This window comes from Electrona antarctica, assembly GCF_951216825.1.
Source record: "Electrona antarctica genome assembly, chromosome: 23".
NCBI classification, from domain to species: domain Eukaryota; kingdom Metazoa; phylum Chordata; class Actinopteri; order Myctophiformes; family Myctophidae; genus Electrona; species Electrona antarctica.
In genome coordinates, this window is record NC_136804.1 from 17,082,460 (window position 1) to 17,097,103 (window position 14,644).

Consider the following 14,644-nt stretch of genomic DNA (forward strand, 5'->3'; position numbering starts at 1 on the left):
ATAAATGCAACATTTATTGCATTCGACAGTACTCCATGTCTCCCTTCTGCTCTACTGTAACTGTCTTGTTTATGTTGAGTGAGTCTGAAACTGGTCCTGCTCTCTCTCTCTCTCTCTCTCTCTCTCTCTCTCTCTCTCTCTCTCTCTCTCTCTCTCTCTCTCTCTCTCTCTCTCTCTCTCTCTCTCTCTCTCTCTCTCTCTCTCTCTCTCTCTCTCTCTCCATCGTCTTGAGAAGTGTATTTGTCCAAACAAACTGCACATGCTCTTTGTCTTTCATAATAAACACACTTTATCGTTCGTTCCGAACTTCAAACAGACTCGGGGGCTGTGTGTGTGTGTTGTATGTGTGTGTGAGAATGAGAGAGAGAGAGAGAGAGAGAGAGAGAGAGAGAGAGAGAGTCAGAGACAGGAGAGAGATGAAGGGAGGGAGAAAGAGAGAAAGAGAGAGAGAGGTGATGTCCTAGGAGTGACCTCTCTCAGTGACGTTTGTAGAGGAGACAGCACAGTGTCCCGCTGGGTTATAAAGCGTCAACCTCCCAGCTGGGAGCTGGTCGGGTGTCTTCCAGTGACAAGTCATTTGAGTCCAAAGCCCCTTTTTAAAAAAAAACCTTCGTACAGTGAATTAACTCAGCGGTTCCAAACATCCCACGGGCCCCGTGGGTCCCCGTGGGATTCCCGCAGGATGGGATTAAAATTTGTCTTAATCCCGGGATTGGGACGGCAATGAAAAGTCAATGGGAGCGGGGAGGAGCAGGAATGACATCAATTAGCCTGATTATATTACCACAGGTTAACTGTTCCTGGTGCCATATCTTTTGAATTAAAACATGAAACAGTAATCTAAAAAGAACACAAAATCCATCGCCTTTCCTAATGACTAACTTATTATTACAAAATTATTATTATTAGAAAAAAACGATGGGAGTGGGAGTAATTTTGAGTGGGATCGGGTTGGGATCGGGTGTCATTCTACCAGGAGTGGGACAGGATGGGATTTTTTCTCACTCTGGCCCAGGATTGGGAATGGGATGGTCTCTACTACACATGCGAACAAGTGTAAATGTTGGTGAGGACATTTCAAACTTCTCAAGGGTATTTGGGAGGCCAACTTGAGTCTGGTGACTCTGGTCTGTAGGTCGTTCCACGACCAGGGACCAAAGAAAGAGATTTATTTTACCCACCTCAGATGAAAATAAGGATACAACACAGCGTACCATCAATGTTTATAATATTGTTATACTATCATTAAAATCTTGTGATTTCCAAATATTTATAATATTGCAAGAGGTTGGTGGACAGATGGTTCACAAGGATTACTTGTGAACCATCGGGAATCGTTGATTTAACAGATATGACTCTGTCTGTCTGTCTGTCTGTCTGTCTGTCTGTCTGTCTGTCTGTCTGTCTGTCTGTCTGTCTGTCTGTCTGCGTGCGTGCGTGCGTGCGTGCGTGCGTGCGTGCGTGCGTGCGTGCGTGCGTACCGTATGGTTCCACTGAACAGCACAGGGTCTTGCAGGATGATGGAGAGTCGAGACCTGAGGGTCTGCAGAGGCATCTTACAGATGTCTATCCCATCTATGATGATCTTCCCTGCACACACACACACACACACACACACACACACACACACACACACACACACACACACACACACACACACAGGTTGGCGACGTGTGTTTTGCGACAGCGTTGCTGTCTGATGCTGCTCACAGCATTGGTGACCCCAGGGGTTCAAGGGGGTCCCCAGCAAAAGTAGTCAATATAGCATCACAATTATCTTAACCACTTCATCCATTTATATGTTGTCTATTCAAAAATAGCAGATCTACAAGCTCACAGCGTGTCACTTTGTGCCGTGCTGCGAGCTTGTACATCTGCTTTTGGGATCATTTATATATACACAAATATATATATAATATTCTCTTCTGGGGTTCCCTGGCCCAAAACATTTCAGATGGGGACCCTTATGGGTCCATTTGGTTCCATTTGTACCCTCTCAGAATTATGAGGGTCCTTGACAGTTTGAGAACCACTGTACACTAAATGGAACAGAGCCATAATTAGTATCCTCGGTAACACCTGTGAAGGAAGTAGGGAAGGGGCCAGGAAGTAGGAAGAGTTATTCTGTGTGCATAAAGCCCATTGTGCAGAATGTTAGTGCATTATGACATGCCCAGAATAGGGACGGTCGGTTCATGTGGTTTACAGTTTATTTAGACTGTGTTAAAGTGTTCTTTCCAAACTGAACATGACATCATCTTATCACATCTTGTGTGTGAACGTCCAGAGTCGTGCTCCATAGCTGGATAATGTATCATAAGGTCATGAGTGTTATCTTAACACTTTAGCTAGAATTCTGTTCCTTTTTCTCTTTCCTGACTTTATAAGGTCAGCCTTGCCAAAACAAATGTACTGATAGTAGAACGCCCCCACAGCTGTACTGTGAGCCTGCGTGCATGCGCAAGTGTGTGTGTGGTGTGTGTGTGTGTGTGTGTGTCTGTGTGTCTGTGTGCGTGCGTGCGTGCGTGCGTGCGGAAATAATTTGTAATCTTGGCTGAATATTCTAGCACGTAAACAATGATATAACAATTACAACTGGGCTATCAGTGTTCAGACACACTGTTGATTCCAAGTAAAGAAAATTGTCAAGTTCGACCATGTCTGAAGATGTTTGAGAGACAGCGAGATCAAAATGCCGCCGACCATGTCGGTCAGTCTCGCGGGATGTCGGTCGGTCGGACAAGAGAGAAACATTAGGCGCAAGAATGACATAATTTTTTGTTATGCCCAACAATACACATCCTCTATAGATCCAGACTTTTAGCTGTCAGATTCAAACACTTGGCTTTTTTTTTATTTTTATCAAAGCTTCTTAGTGGGACTTTGATCAAGACTTTGATGTCCCCTGTTAGTGCGATCGACGGAATGAAAGCAATCTATGCGATAGATTCGGCGAGGCGATCATCATCCTCCTCCTCCTCCTCCTCCTCGAGTAAGAAAGCAGACTTATGGAAAGTTTAAAGTCACAGACATTGACAGGCAGATATAAAAATGAACACAATAAATATCCTATACATCCTATACACCGAATGAAAGCCCTGAATGTGTACTTTTACGAGGAAAACAGTACACATTGATCCCATGTACAGTTTGTCAGAAATTGGTTATTGAATGCACCTTGCGCCCACCAGATATAACTTCAGAGAAGACATGGACCTGAACTCAAGATTCACAAAATAAGGCCTATAGCGACATATAAATACTATATACCGTATGAAACAGAAGACTCTCTGCTTTCATAAGAAAAAAACTTCTACTGTAATAATAATAAAAATCACACCCCTGTGAAGTGAGTGGTGCAACTCTGTCCCATATTCTGTTCTCTACTTATTCAATACAGCTCACTATATACGGACTGAGGCAGAAAGTCATGTAAACCTTTTATTTACAGTTTGGTCTGTAAACTTCTACTGTAATAATACAAATCACACCCTTGTGAAGTGAGTGGTGCAACTCTGTCCCATATTCTGTTCTCTACTTATTCACTACAGCTCGCTATATACGGACTGAGGCAGAAAGTCATGTAAACATTTTTACAGTTTGGTCTGTAAACTTCTACTGTAATAATAAAAATCACACCCCTGTGAAGTGAGTGGTGCAACTCTGTCCCATATTCTGTTCTCTACTTATTCAATACAGCTCGCTATATACGGACTGAGGCAGAAAGTCATGTAAACCTTTATAATGTGGTGCCCACATTATAAAGCCACTGATAATTTCCTTCCTTCAATGTTAAGCCCATAGCACCAGAAGATCAGGCCTGGCAAGATAATGTAGCAGCCAATGTGTTAACAATGAAATAAAAGGCACATACAAATATACACAACATATTCAAAAATAGAAGAAATTAATCAAATATTAGACACAATATGCAAACAAATAATAATAATAATAACAATAACAAAATTAAAATATGAAAATAAAATAAAATAAAAACAATTACAGTAGGGTCAGTGTAATGAGTTAAGGATTGTTGATGTCAGCCGCGTTCATCCTCTCAACATATGTTAAAAAAGGTTGCCAAATGGTGTAACATTTTAAAGCACCAGCGTACCCTCTTGTGGAGTAGCGAATGTTCTCCAGTGTCAAATGATGTAAAACATCATTAACCCAAGATTTAAAGGTTGGTGGTAGTATTTCCTTCCATTTAAATAGTATTAGCCGCCTAGCCAAAAGAGATGTAAAGGATATCATATTCTTGTTTTGCCGGCTAAGACGTAGATCTTGGGAAATAACTCCAAACACTGCGATGGTGGCAGAGGGTTCTATGGGCACTTCTAATACATCTGAAAATGTTTTAAATATTGATTGCCAAAATGTATTTAGCTTTGGACAAAACCAAAAAGCATGTGCAAGGGTAGCTAAGTAGCTTGATCTTGATTGCAACGATCACATATAGGATCCATGGTAGGAACAAACTTAGATAATTTTACTTTGGACCAGTGGAGGCGATGTGTAACCTTAAACTGAATAATAGTATGCCTTAGAGTCTAAGGCATACTATTATTCAGTTTAAGGTTACCGCATCAAAGCCGCATTCCAAAGGGGAATTTATCAGAGAGTGCATGCTGGCCATCGACAATCTTTTGTCTAATAAAGACATCGGACATGGCCTGCCCTACCACACAGAGGTATGAAGGCTGAGCAGAGGAGCTGTGTTGAGACGTTTTTTTTCTGTTACATGCAGAAATCGGACAATTCATGAAGGATAAAGGGAAACCACTTGTGCAGTTGGATGACCCAGACTGGGTTCATTTTTGGTGGATATAACAGACAACATGCAAACGCAGCATTGCTGCCTTTCAAACGAAATTAAGTGGCAGAAGCAACTGTCACAAAACGTCCCGATTAATTTCCCCACGTTGATGTCTGTAACTGCACAAAAAAGGAGCTAATGGAGCTAAACACACAGGTACATGGACAAACTCTCACAGCTGGCAGAATTCTCTATTCAGATAACCGTTTGAGACTGATCCCAGCCAGCACGCCTATGTGGGTCCCATATGGTTCAGAGGTGGGCTACCTATATGGGTGCCAGGTGGGCTAACTATATGCAACCCATATGGAACTGGGCGTTTTTATGTGGGACCTGGGCTTGCCCATGTGGGTTTTAAGTGGGTTCTACCTGGGCCCTAGGTGGGCCCCAAGTGGGGCTTACATGGGTCCCATATGGTAAGCCCACACACACACACACACACACACACACACACACACACACACACACACATATATGTGGTTATAGCAGTGACTGAGGCAGCATGAGCACGCGTTGTGCCCACATCAAGTGACCTTTTGACCAATGTGGCCCTCGCCCCAAGTTGAGTTCGACAGGCCTGCCTTAGACAGATTGAAGAGGAGTGTATCCTATCCAGCGCTTCCTTCCAAACATCATCAGAAATTTGTGTCCCAAATCTCCCTCCCATTGATTCTTTAATGAGGTAAGTGGTTCCAGGTCAAATGAGTTTAATAAAGAGCCAATTACCCCTTTAAAAATCTAAAAGTACATGTACTAATTATAGACCCTTAATTCTTTCTCTGCCGCTAGCTGTTAGCATAAATGAAGTTAGCCTATGCCACCATCCGCATTCACTTTAAGAGAAGGAGTTAGTACACACAATACACACACTCAATACACACACTTTAGTATTATTAGCACAAGCACGCACTGTTTACGTCTCGCCAAACACGCTTGCATGTCGGGAGCGACGCAGTACAAAGTCACAAATTACATCCGAATGGCTGAAGATCCACCATGGACAGCTCTGCTGGTTTCCGACTTATGGAGGTTTGAAAATCCTGCTTATAACCGAGTTAAACGGAGATCAGATTTAACGTCCCATAGCTGGTGGTGACGGAGGCGTTCCATAGCAACCGGATCAATGTTAAAAGCTGCCGTGGGGCTCAACCATTATATACACAGAGTATATATATACACGTACATAGCAAATAATGTCCCCTAGCGGTGGGGTACATAGCATACAGACATAACAGAAAAATTATTAAGAATGGAGTCTTGTCTAACGAGGGATAGTTCACCTCCAATATGTATTTTGTCCTATCGATTACTCACCCCATGCAGACTTTAATTAATGTTCAAATATCCATGAATTTAAGTCTCCATGCATGGGGTGAGTAATTAATATCTGCGTGAACTATGGTTCTCAACCTTTCTGGATCAGGTGCCCCACTTCAAAATGTCAAAAGTGTGCGCGGCCCACTCATTTGACCACTTAACATGACAGCCAATCAGAGCATGTTTATTTAACATGGCAGTCAATCAGAGCATGTTTATTTAAACGAACATTCCACTCCAGGCAAATCAGATTTTGTTAAACACACAGGTGCAGGTTTGACGTTTCTCAAAGTGGGTGCTGCAAAATACTTGGAATTGGAAATACTGACAATATTTGGAATTGAGAGAGTGTATAAACCACTTATACCTATAATGTTTCCGTATCATAATAGTTATTTACTGGGTCCGTGAGCTGATTGGAATCTCCCAGGGATCTATTAAGCCTCCTACATTTCCCCCCATCTACAAATACCGGTATCTTTGCAAAAAAATGTATGATCTATTAGAGCTGCAATTTCTCATTGAATGTCCACTCCCAGGATAGGAGTGCTAAGGTTCAAGTGTTTATAGAAGTCTGGGTGAGCTCTTGAACTTCAGCTGACAGCCAGGGAGAGAGAAAAAAGGAAAGAAAAACATAAACGTGGACACAAAAAAGGTCTCTTCTACCAAATGGTGGATGACATAGGGTTATGAGAGGCAAACAATGTTTTGAGCTTCGCTTCTGTTCCTTAACCGCTCATATGTTACACTTTGTCATGCGATGCCGTTGCACGGCCGATCTTCAAACTCACGGTCAATGTCGATCATGCATTGTGAGCTTCTGGATCGGCTAGATTTACATTATTAAGTTAGATTTCTTAAACGTTTCGCGTACAATGACATGCTCAAAATGGGCGTGTCAGGTTGGAGGTGGGATCTCCATCCCTGCCAAAGAGGGCAACAATGTCCATATGTCTACGGCTGATTTAAAAAGTGGGTTGTGTGAAACAGAGACAGTGGTACAGTAGGCAGACCTCATATGTGGAGTAAATCATTGGAGTTTTGGGTGATTAAAGCGTTGATGTTGACCCCTCAAGATAAGCACGGTAGTGGAGCCACTCACAAGAGTAATTATTAGACATAAACACTTCAGAGACAGAGAGAGAGAGAGAGAGAGAGAGAGAGAAAACTGCGATCCTGTTTTTAGTATTACTAGAGGTTGGGGCCACTGTGCAGCCTTCACACCTATACGTCGCACCGCCGATCCGACTGAAATGCCCATATATGGACATCTCTGTATATGCTAGGCTCTTCCCATAAAATAATATTAATATAGGATATAATTGGGAATACGTTGTAAAGCTGATACTGATACTGCACAGAAGGCTGGTTGGATGTGTAAGGTAGCATGGAATTAACAGCGGCTGGGTCTTGCACATGCACACACACGGACACACACACGGACACACACGGACACACACACACACACACACACACACACACACGGACACACACACACACACACACACCAAAATACATTGGTACTATAAAGTATGCACTATTAAGACCGCAGAGAGTGTTTCTGTTTAATCAAACCTAAACATGCCAGAAGAACAGAGTGGCTGTCGAGAGTGCGTCTGCTCTCAATATGACATCATCAGAGTGAGCCAAGGCCCAAGGTGCCTGTGCTATGTAAACACAGGAAGTATTGGCTGAGGATACATTTAGACACACAGGCGTTTTTAGACAACGCTGCAGCTAATCCTGGTCAACACTCGGCTGAGAGAAAGAGGAATAAATATACCAGCATCACCGTGTCTGGGAAGTGTTTATGCTTCTTATACGACTTCAAAGAGCAGTATCTGCTCTCTCTCTTGTTGATATTAAGCCCTTAATGTCCAGGTTAAAGGCTCAGTCCTCCATTCATTCCTAAACAAAGTCATGGCCTTGTATCAAACTATTGGATGGAGAGTGGTTGAGTCGCATACGTCGCTGCCAAATTGAAAGCTGGGTATAATTGTGGGCTTTTATTTATTCCTGATGAAAAACTAAGAAATCGTAACCTAAAATCGTTACCTAAAAAAATATTATTATATTAAATGTATCTTGGAATACCAAGATATACTGTACCAGGACATTTTGTCGCTGTTGGGCAGAACATATTTTATGTGTACAGTGTAACACAAAAGCAAAACTGCGTCACAATGGGACGCTGTTACTTCAATGGTTTTCAGCTGGTAGATCTGCTATTTTTTAATTTGAATCCTGAAAAGTAACAGTTTTGGATGTATGAGGTTTCCACCCGACAGCAATTATCCGTATCCATTCAAACAATGTGAAGTGAGGTCTGTTGGGAAATGGACTTCATTATAAATAGTTGAAGGCAGCAGTGCCTCAGATGTCAGCTGTAAATGTAAATGTTTTTGACGTCCACACTGCGATGGATTCCATTAGTCTGAACGTTTGAAGGACCCCTCTTCACCACAGAGAAAGATGGCAGCCATCTCTACCTGTGCGGTGTCCCGTATGAGAGAGGAGGATAGCATTTCTATCTCCATCTTTTAGGAATAAGGGAAAGAACATCTGGCGAACGCGCAAGGGAATGGGAAGGAGTTGGAAATTGAGACAAACCAAAAATAAATGGCAGACAGACAGACAGACTAAAGCAAACCTAGATCTTGTGTGTGTCTGTGTGTGCGTGCGTGTGTGCGTGCGTGTGTGCGTGCGTGTGTGCGTGCGTGCGTGCGTGCGTGCGCAAGTGACAGAACCAACCTTCAAACATGTCCACCATGTTGAAAAAGGCCAGGGACAGCGAGGACTTCCCACTGCCGGTCCGACCGCAGATGCCCACCTAGAGGAACGAGGGAACGTTGGAGGTAGAGAGAGAGAGAGAGAGAGTTCACAAAGTTACTAGGGCGTCTGGCGGTCACGCCGCCCTGACGAATGGAACACTGGCGTGACAACGATCAGGTGGCACATTCATGTTACGCGTGTGTCAGGTGACGTTGGCTCGCTATGTGTCAATCTGTTTCACCTTGCCTTGACGCGACGCGTGCGTCACACACGTTGTACTGTGCGGTAGCGTTTTAACACGTTTGAATCACACACACAGCATCAGCATGTCGTAACTGTCGGCCAGAAACTCAATACTTTTTCTTTTTATGTTTTTGTTTGTAAATGAATGACGTGCTTTGCCACACTACAGTGTCTCACAAAGGTTGTAAAAATAAAAATAAATATTTTAGCTACTTTGTGAAGTTTGCTCTCACACGTGGAATGACCAGTGGATTAGCGCTGGCTTCGTTCTTACGTACAGTATACACAAGTACACAAGTGGGGTCCGGGGACCCCCAGGGGTCCTTGACATGAAAACGTTTGGGAACTACTGGTATACACGGTGCGGCTCCACACAGAAAATGTGTCTGCTCAGGTTATTGCTCACACATGGACATGAAATCAATAAAAGTCCTAGGCTGAACTCTGAGCTTTGCAGCTGCTGATGGATGGTAGAATGGTGTGAGGTACCGTACTGGACACACTCTGAGACTCCAGGACCAAGCTATTCAGCAACAAGGTGACAGTGTGATGGGAGACCTCTCTCTCTCCCTCTCTCCCTCTCTCTCTATCCTTTCATTGATGTGACCATGCAGTTAGTATACCGTACAATTCTTAGTGTTCATCTAAGTCAGAGTGTACAATGGGAGACTTGGATGTAGTATAGGACTATGAAAGTGTACTCTGAATCAATTTTGTGAGGGCTTGTATAATTTTGTTGGTTTTTTTTCTTGAGTAAACTATAATTGTAGTGCCTGGACCGTGGCCCAGCGGTCCAGGCACCTTGGCCCGGTAGTCCAAGTCTGGCAGTTCGACTCCCGATCCCGACGGCCTTTACTGCATGTCACCCCCCCATCTCTCTCCCCCATTCCCTGTCAGCCTACTGTCTGTCCCTCTATAAAAAAAGAAAGAAATAAAGGCGAAAGCCACAAAAAAACATAACAAAAAAGTTAAATAACCTAATATAGCAATTTTCTTTATGAAAAATTCTGAGTTAAACATCTCTCTCTCTCTCTCTCGCTCTAGCTGTCTCTCCTAGTAAGTACCTTCTGTCCAGGGTTGATGTACGCGTTGACGTGCTTCAGGACAGGTTTGAGTGAGGGGTCGTATCGAACACACAGGTCCTGGATCTTAATCTCCCCATGCTGGGGCCAATCCTCAGGAATCGTGGACGTATCTGGAAGGAGGTGGAAGATGACTGAATGTTCTACAGTGTAAATACACATGTACCAGTATTAATACAATGCAATTAGTTGTCTCCATATATGGCCATGTTAGTTACGTTTGTGACTTCCACCAACCACCCACAAGGACATTTTAATATCTTATAGGAAAGACATACATTCATGGTTAATGTTCCAGGCCAGCACTGTTGTTTGTCACTGAACCACATTTTGAGGCCAGTTGTCATGACTGTATTGACTTATTTCCAGACATTGTAGCTTGTTCCTGCCACAAATGGATGGCATCAGGATGTAAGACCCTGTCTGTTAGCCAGGAGCAATTAATCCCAGTTAAATGGTAAATGGTAAATGGTGCATTTATATAGCGCCTTTATCCAAGGCGCTTTACATAGATTGTGCATTACATTCACCCATTCACACACACATTCATACACCGATTGCAGCGGAAGCCATGCAAGGTACCAACCAGCACATCGGGAGCAACTTGGGGTTCAGTGTCTTGCCCAAGGACACTTCGACATATAGACAGGAGGAGCCGGGATTCGAACCGCCGACCCATGGATCATTGGACGACCTGCTCTACCTCTTGAGCCACAGTCGCCCCCAGTTGGGTTACTTTGGGTGAAGGTGGCGTCGGACACGGAAATGACGGCGATCACAACGCATGCGGTCTACTCTGCCTGTTCCTCCAATATGAATTGGATCAGTTGAAGCATAAATTCCCTAAAACACACTCCATGGTATGGCGTGAAAGTAGGGTTGTTCACGTGATCGGAAAATGGGGGCGACCCCCGCCCCCCTCCCCACCCCCAATACAAATTGGCCGCTACAATAACCTTAATAATAGAGAAAATACATCATAAATGAATACTGAAACCAGATATAATCATTAGGGAAAGTTTATGCATGCACTATGTGTACTATGTAAACTCTCAATTTCCATTTTCCAGCCATTCAGTTGCCCAAGGAAAAAATAAATCATCTGGGGACCCCCCAAAATAATTTCGGGACGCCCCCCAAGGGGTCGCGACCCACAGGTTGAGAACCCCTGCTCTATGAGGTCATGCACTCTCGCTCTAAGTATAAATAAAATAGGACTTAAGTGGTTAATCACTAATAATAATAATCAATCAAAATGTTTTCATGTTGATATATATTTTTGAAGAGGGAATCTTGAACAAACAAGAAACACGCTAATAGCTACTTCCCTACTCCTTTCTGATTGGGCTTAATTAACCGCCGAAACGTTGGATTCATGATGTCTTAATCTGCTGCGTCCTAAATAAAATATTGGCACTTTGGCTATTAGCGTGTGCGGCCACTTTCTTGTTTGTTCAAGATTCCCTCTTCAGTTCTCTCCCGTGGGCCGGCACCGCTACAAGGACTTTGGTGTGCGTTAGCATCTTTGTGCATATATATATTTTTAACATATCACCATCAAGAATAATCGCTAAGAAAATAATCCATCCTCTCGTTCACAGAGTCAAGGATTCCTTGTAATCGAAAAGGTCATGGAAAAATACCGGTAAGGGGAGAAAGACAATTAAGGAAGCAGAAAACAATGGCATCACCCACGTGTGCAGTGTAGTGTATATCTTATAGCCTGGGCTCGTATAAACACCAGTATGTCGTTGCTGCTGTCGGGCACAAACCTTGTATCTCCATTTTTCCACTTATGTTTTGGGTTTTTTTCCTCCTTATTAGATCAGCAAAAATAGCTGATCTACAAGCTTACTCACAACACGGGGTTGAGCGTGCATGTAGATCAGCTATTTCCACTGTCTTAGAAACATTTTGAAAGGGAATGTGTTTAATCCATTGAGACCTGGAACGCATCCATGTCACGTTAGCGTTTAACCACATTAACCATTAACCCATTTTGGGGCGGGAACCCCTTTTGGTGTTTTAAACATTGTTATAATTTAGCTATTGAAAAATAGCAGATCTACAAGTTCATAGCGCGCCACCGAGTGGCGCGCTATGAACTTGTAGGTCTGCTATTTTTGAAAAATCGTTAAAATGTGCCTCAAATCTTTCCGAAAATTGTCATGATTTAGAAAACTTTATTTTTTTTAATTTCGACGTCAGGCCTGAATGGGTTAAGTGTGTCTGTGAGATGTATAAATATTGAACCTATAAGTATTAAAAAGACTGTGTGACTACAGAATATATTTACATTGGCAATCGGTTATTTATTTGTATTAATTTGATCCTGAAATATCCTGAAAGGTTACTGTTTTGGACAGAAGTACAAGGTTTCCACCCGACAGAGACGATATGGAACCATATGGTCCCCATCATAACAGTTCCAGATATAGCTGCTGTGTTTCCCTATTAGCGTCCTTACAGATATTACAGTGAAGAGTAAGACATTACAAGCTCACGGTGATAATGGGTCTTAAATCAGTGCTCGTTGAACCTTGTTAAAGTCTCCCATGCTTATGCAGCAAACACTGCTGCAAACACTTGATTTAATGATCCATTTCTCACGCATGACATGTCGTGCCTAGTGCCTAGTATGGCCATGCGTCGGACACATACTAAAGTTTTGGCTCTCGAGCCCCGAATCAAGTCCCAAGTCAAGACAGGCATGTCCCAAGTAACGTCCAAGTCCTAAACTTTTTGTTTCAAGTCACAAACAAATCCTAAGCTTGTTGGAAGGTATTAAGTGATTGGTTGGTAGCCATTGGACAGAGCATCAATTATTGGAAGTTTTCTTTTGAATGATAGATAGGGGCAGGTATAAATAAGATTTATTTTCTTCCTGCTCCTTTTAAAATTGTGGAATATGTAAAAACAGTTACAATATTTTTTCTAATCATCATCAAATGTGTGACTCGTCAAGTCCACACCTCTGGGAACTAGACACTTAGGGCAGTATTATGCGTGTCTTAAGTACCAGGTCTTATTACTTAACTTAAGACCTGGAGGCGTGGTCAATGCTCTTTGGCCACTCAGAATAGCCAAATGGCATTGATCACGCCTCCAGGTCTTAAGTTAAGTAATAAGACCTGGTACTTAAGACACGCAAAATACAGCCCATAATGTATAATGTTAACAGCTGGTGATGGGAGTAAACAACACTCAAAAGGGATGCTAGAACGATATGATACGTATGCATTTTAAACATAATGTATAGGGATTTATGCCATATTGTATATCTTTTTCAGATTTTCCTGTTTGCTGTATATGAGTAACAAAATCTGAAGAAGGCTAAGGCTCTAAAACACGAGTTAATATTGTAATCATTATCTGTGCCTTGGTTTCGCTCATTCACCACTTTCAACTGTCCCTATTTTGGGTACCACCCCAATTAAGTTTAACATACTATACCATAGAGATTGGACCAAATTACATTGTATTAGTTATTAGTTAAAAGTACATTGTTACATTATGCAGCGGTTCGCTGTTTTATTCCTATTTATTCACATAGTGTGAAAATGTAGTGCACAAGCAGTCGTCTAAATGACTTGAAATATAAATGCGCGTAAACGTAAAGAACTCAATTACCCATGGATCCCTCGTAGTTCTCCGACTCTGTACCGAGGAAGCTGTTGACCTTCTTCACTGCAGCCATCTGGACCTCCAGGTCGGCCAGGTTCCTCACCACCCAGTTCAAATAGTTAGTCACCTAGCAGAAAACCAGTTCAAATAGTTAGTCACCTAGCAGAAAACCAAAAAAGTCTGTCTGACTGACTAAAATACACTTTTCGTGAGTTATAGCGCCACCATGAGGCTGAGTTGAAATTTTTCACGTGGCATTTCTTCCTCAGCCTAGTGGGAATGTGCGTGCACACTTTCTTTTTTTTTAATAATTTTTATCCCACGATTTTGTAACCCATTTTTCACCCCTGTGTCAATTATCTAATGTGATCCTGGGCTCTACACACCCTCCGCCAACCTAGTCCCCATATATGGGGGACATGGGGAGAGCAACGGACTTGAACTCATGCTTCCTTCATGCCTGAGTGTCCAAGTTGCTCCTTTACACCTGACAGGGGGGAGTTTCCCTGGTTGGACGTAGCGCGTGGATTCCGTGGAAGGAACACGTTATTCCAACCAGTTCCTTTCCCCTCCATCAGGCGCCCCGGCTGGCCAGGGGGAGGCAGTTTAGAGACCAGGATTACTGCATGTTTTTTGTGAGGGTACCTACCCTAGGGGACAATTTCACGGAAATCACACAATGATTTGCAGCATTTTGTTTGAAACTGAGCACTCGTGCGAATTTTGGAAGCCAATCTTAGCCAATCAGGATGCAGTCTGAGAAATCTGAAAGACCCGTTTCGTTGAATGG

General features: G+C 42.8%; 1 protein-coding gene across 4 annotated transcripts in view; it reads right to left on the minus strand.

Moving 5' to 3' along the window:
• Positions 1-14,644, minus strand: part of abcc9 (ATP-binding cassette, sub-family C (CFTR/MRP), member 9) — an 86,121-nt gene that overhangs the window by 7,723 nt on the left and 63,754 nt on the right. For all 4 annotated transcript variants that reach the window (XM_079494881.1, XM_079494879.1, XM_079494880.1 and 1 more), the window contains 4 exons: positions 13,861-13,981; positions 10,213-10,343; positions 8,885-8,963; positions 1,482-1,590 (listed from right to left, as the gene is read on the minus strand). In XM_079494881.1, the coding sequence (XP_079351007.1) occupies positions 1,482-1,590; positions 8,885-8,963; positions 10,213-10,343; positions 13,861-13,981 (440 nt within the window). The remainder of the gene's footprint in view (positions 1-1,481; positions 1,591-8,884; positions 8,964-10,212; positions 10,344-13,860; positions 13,982-14,644) is intronic.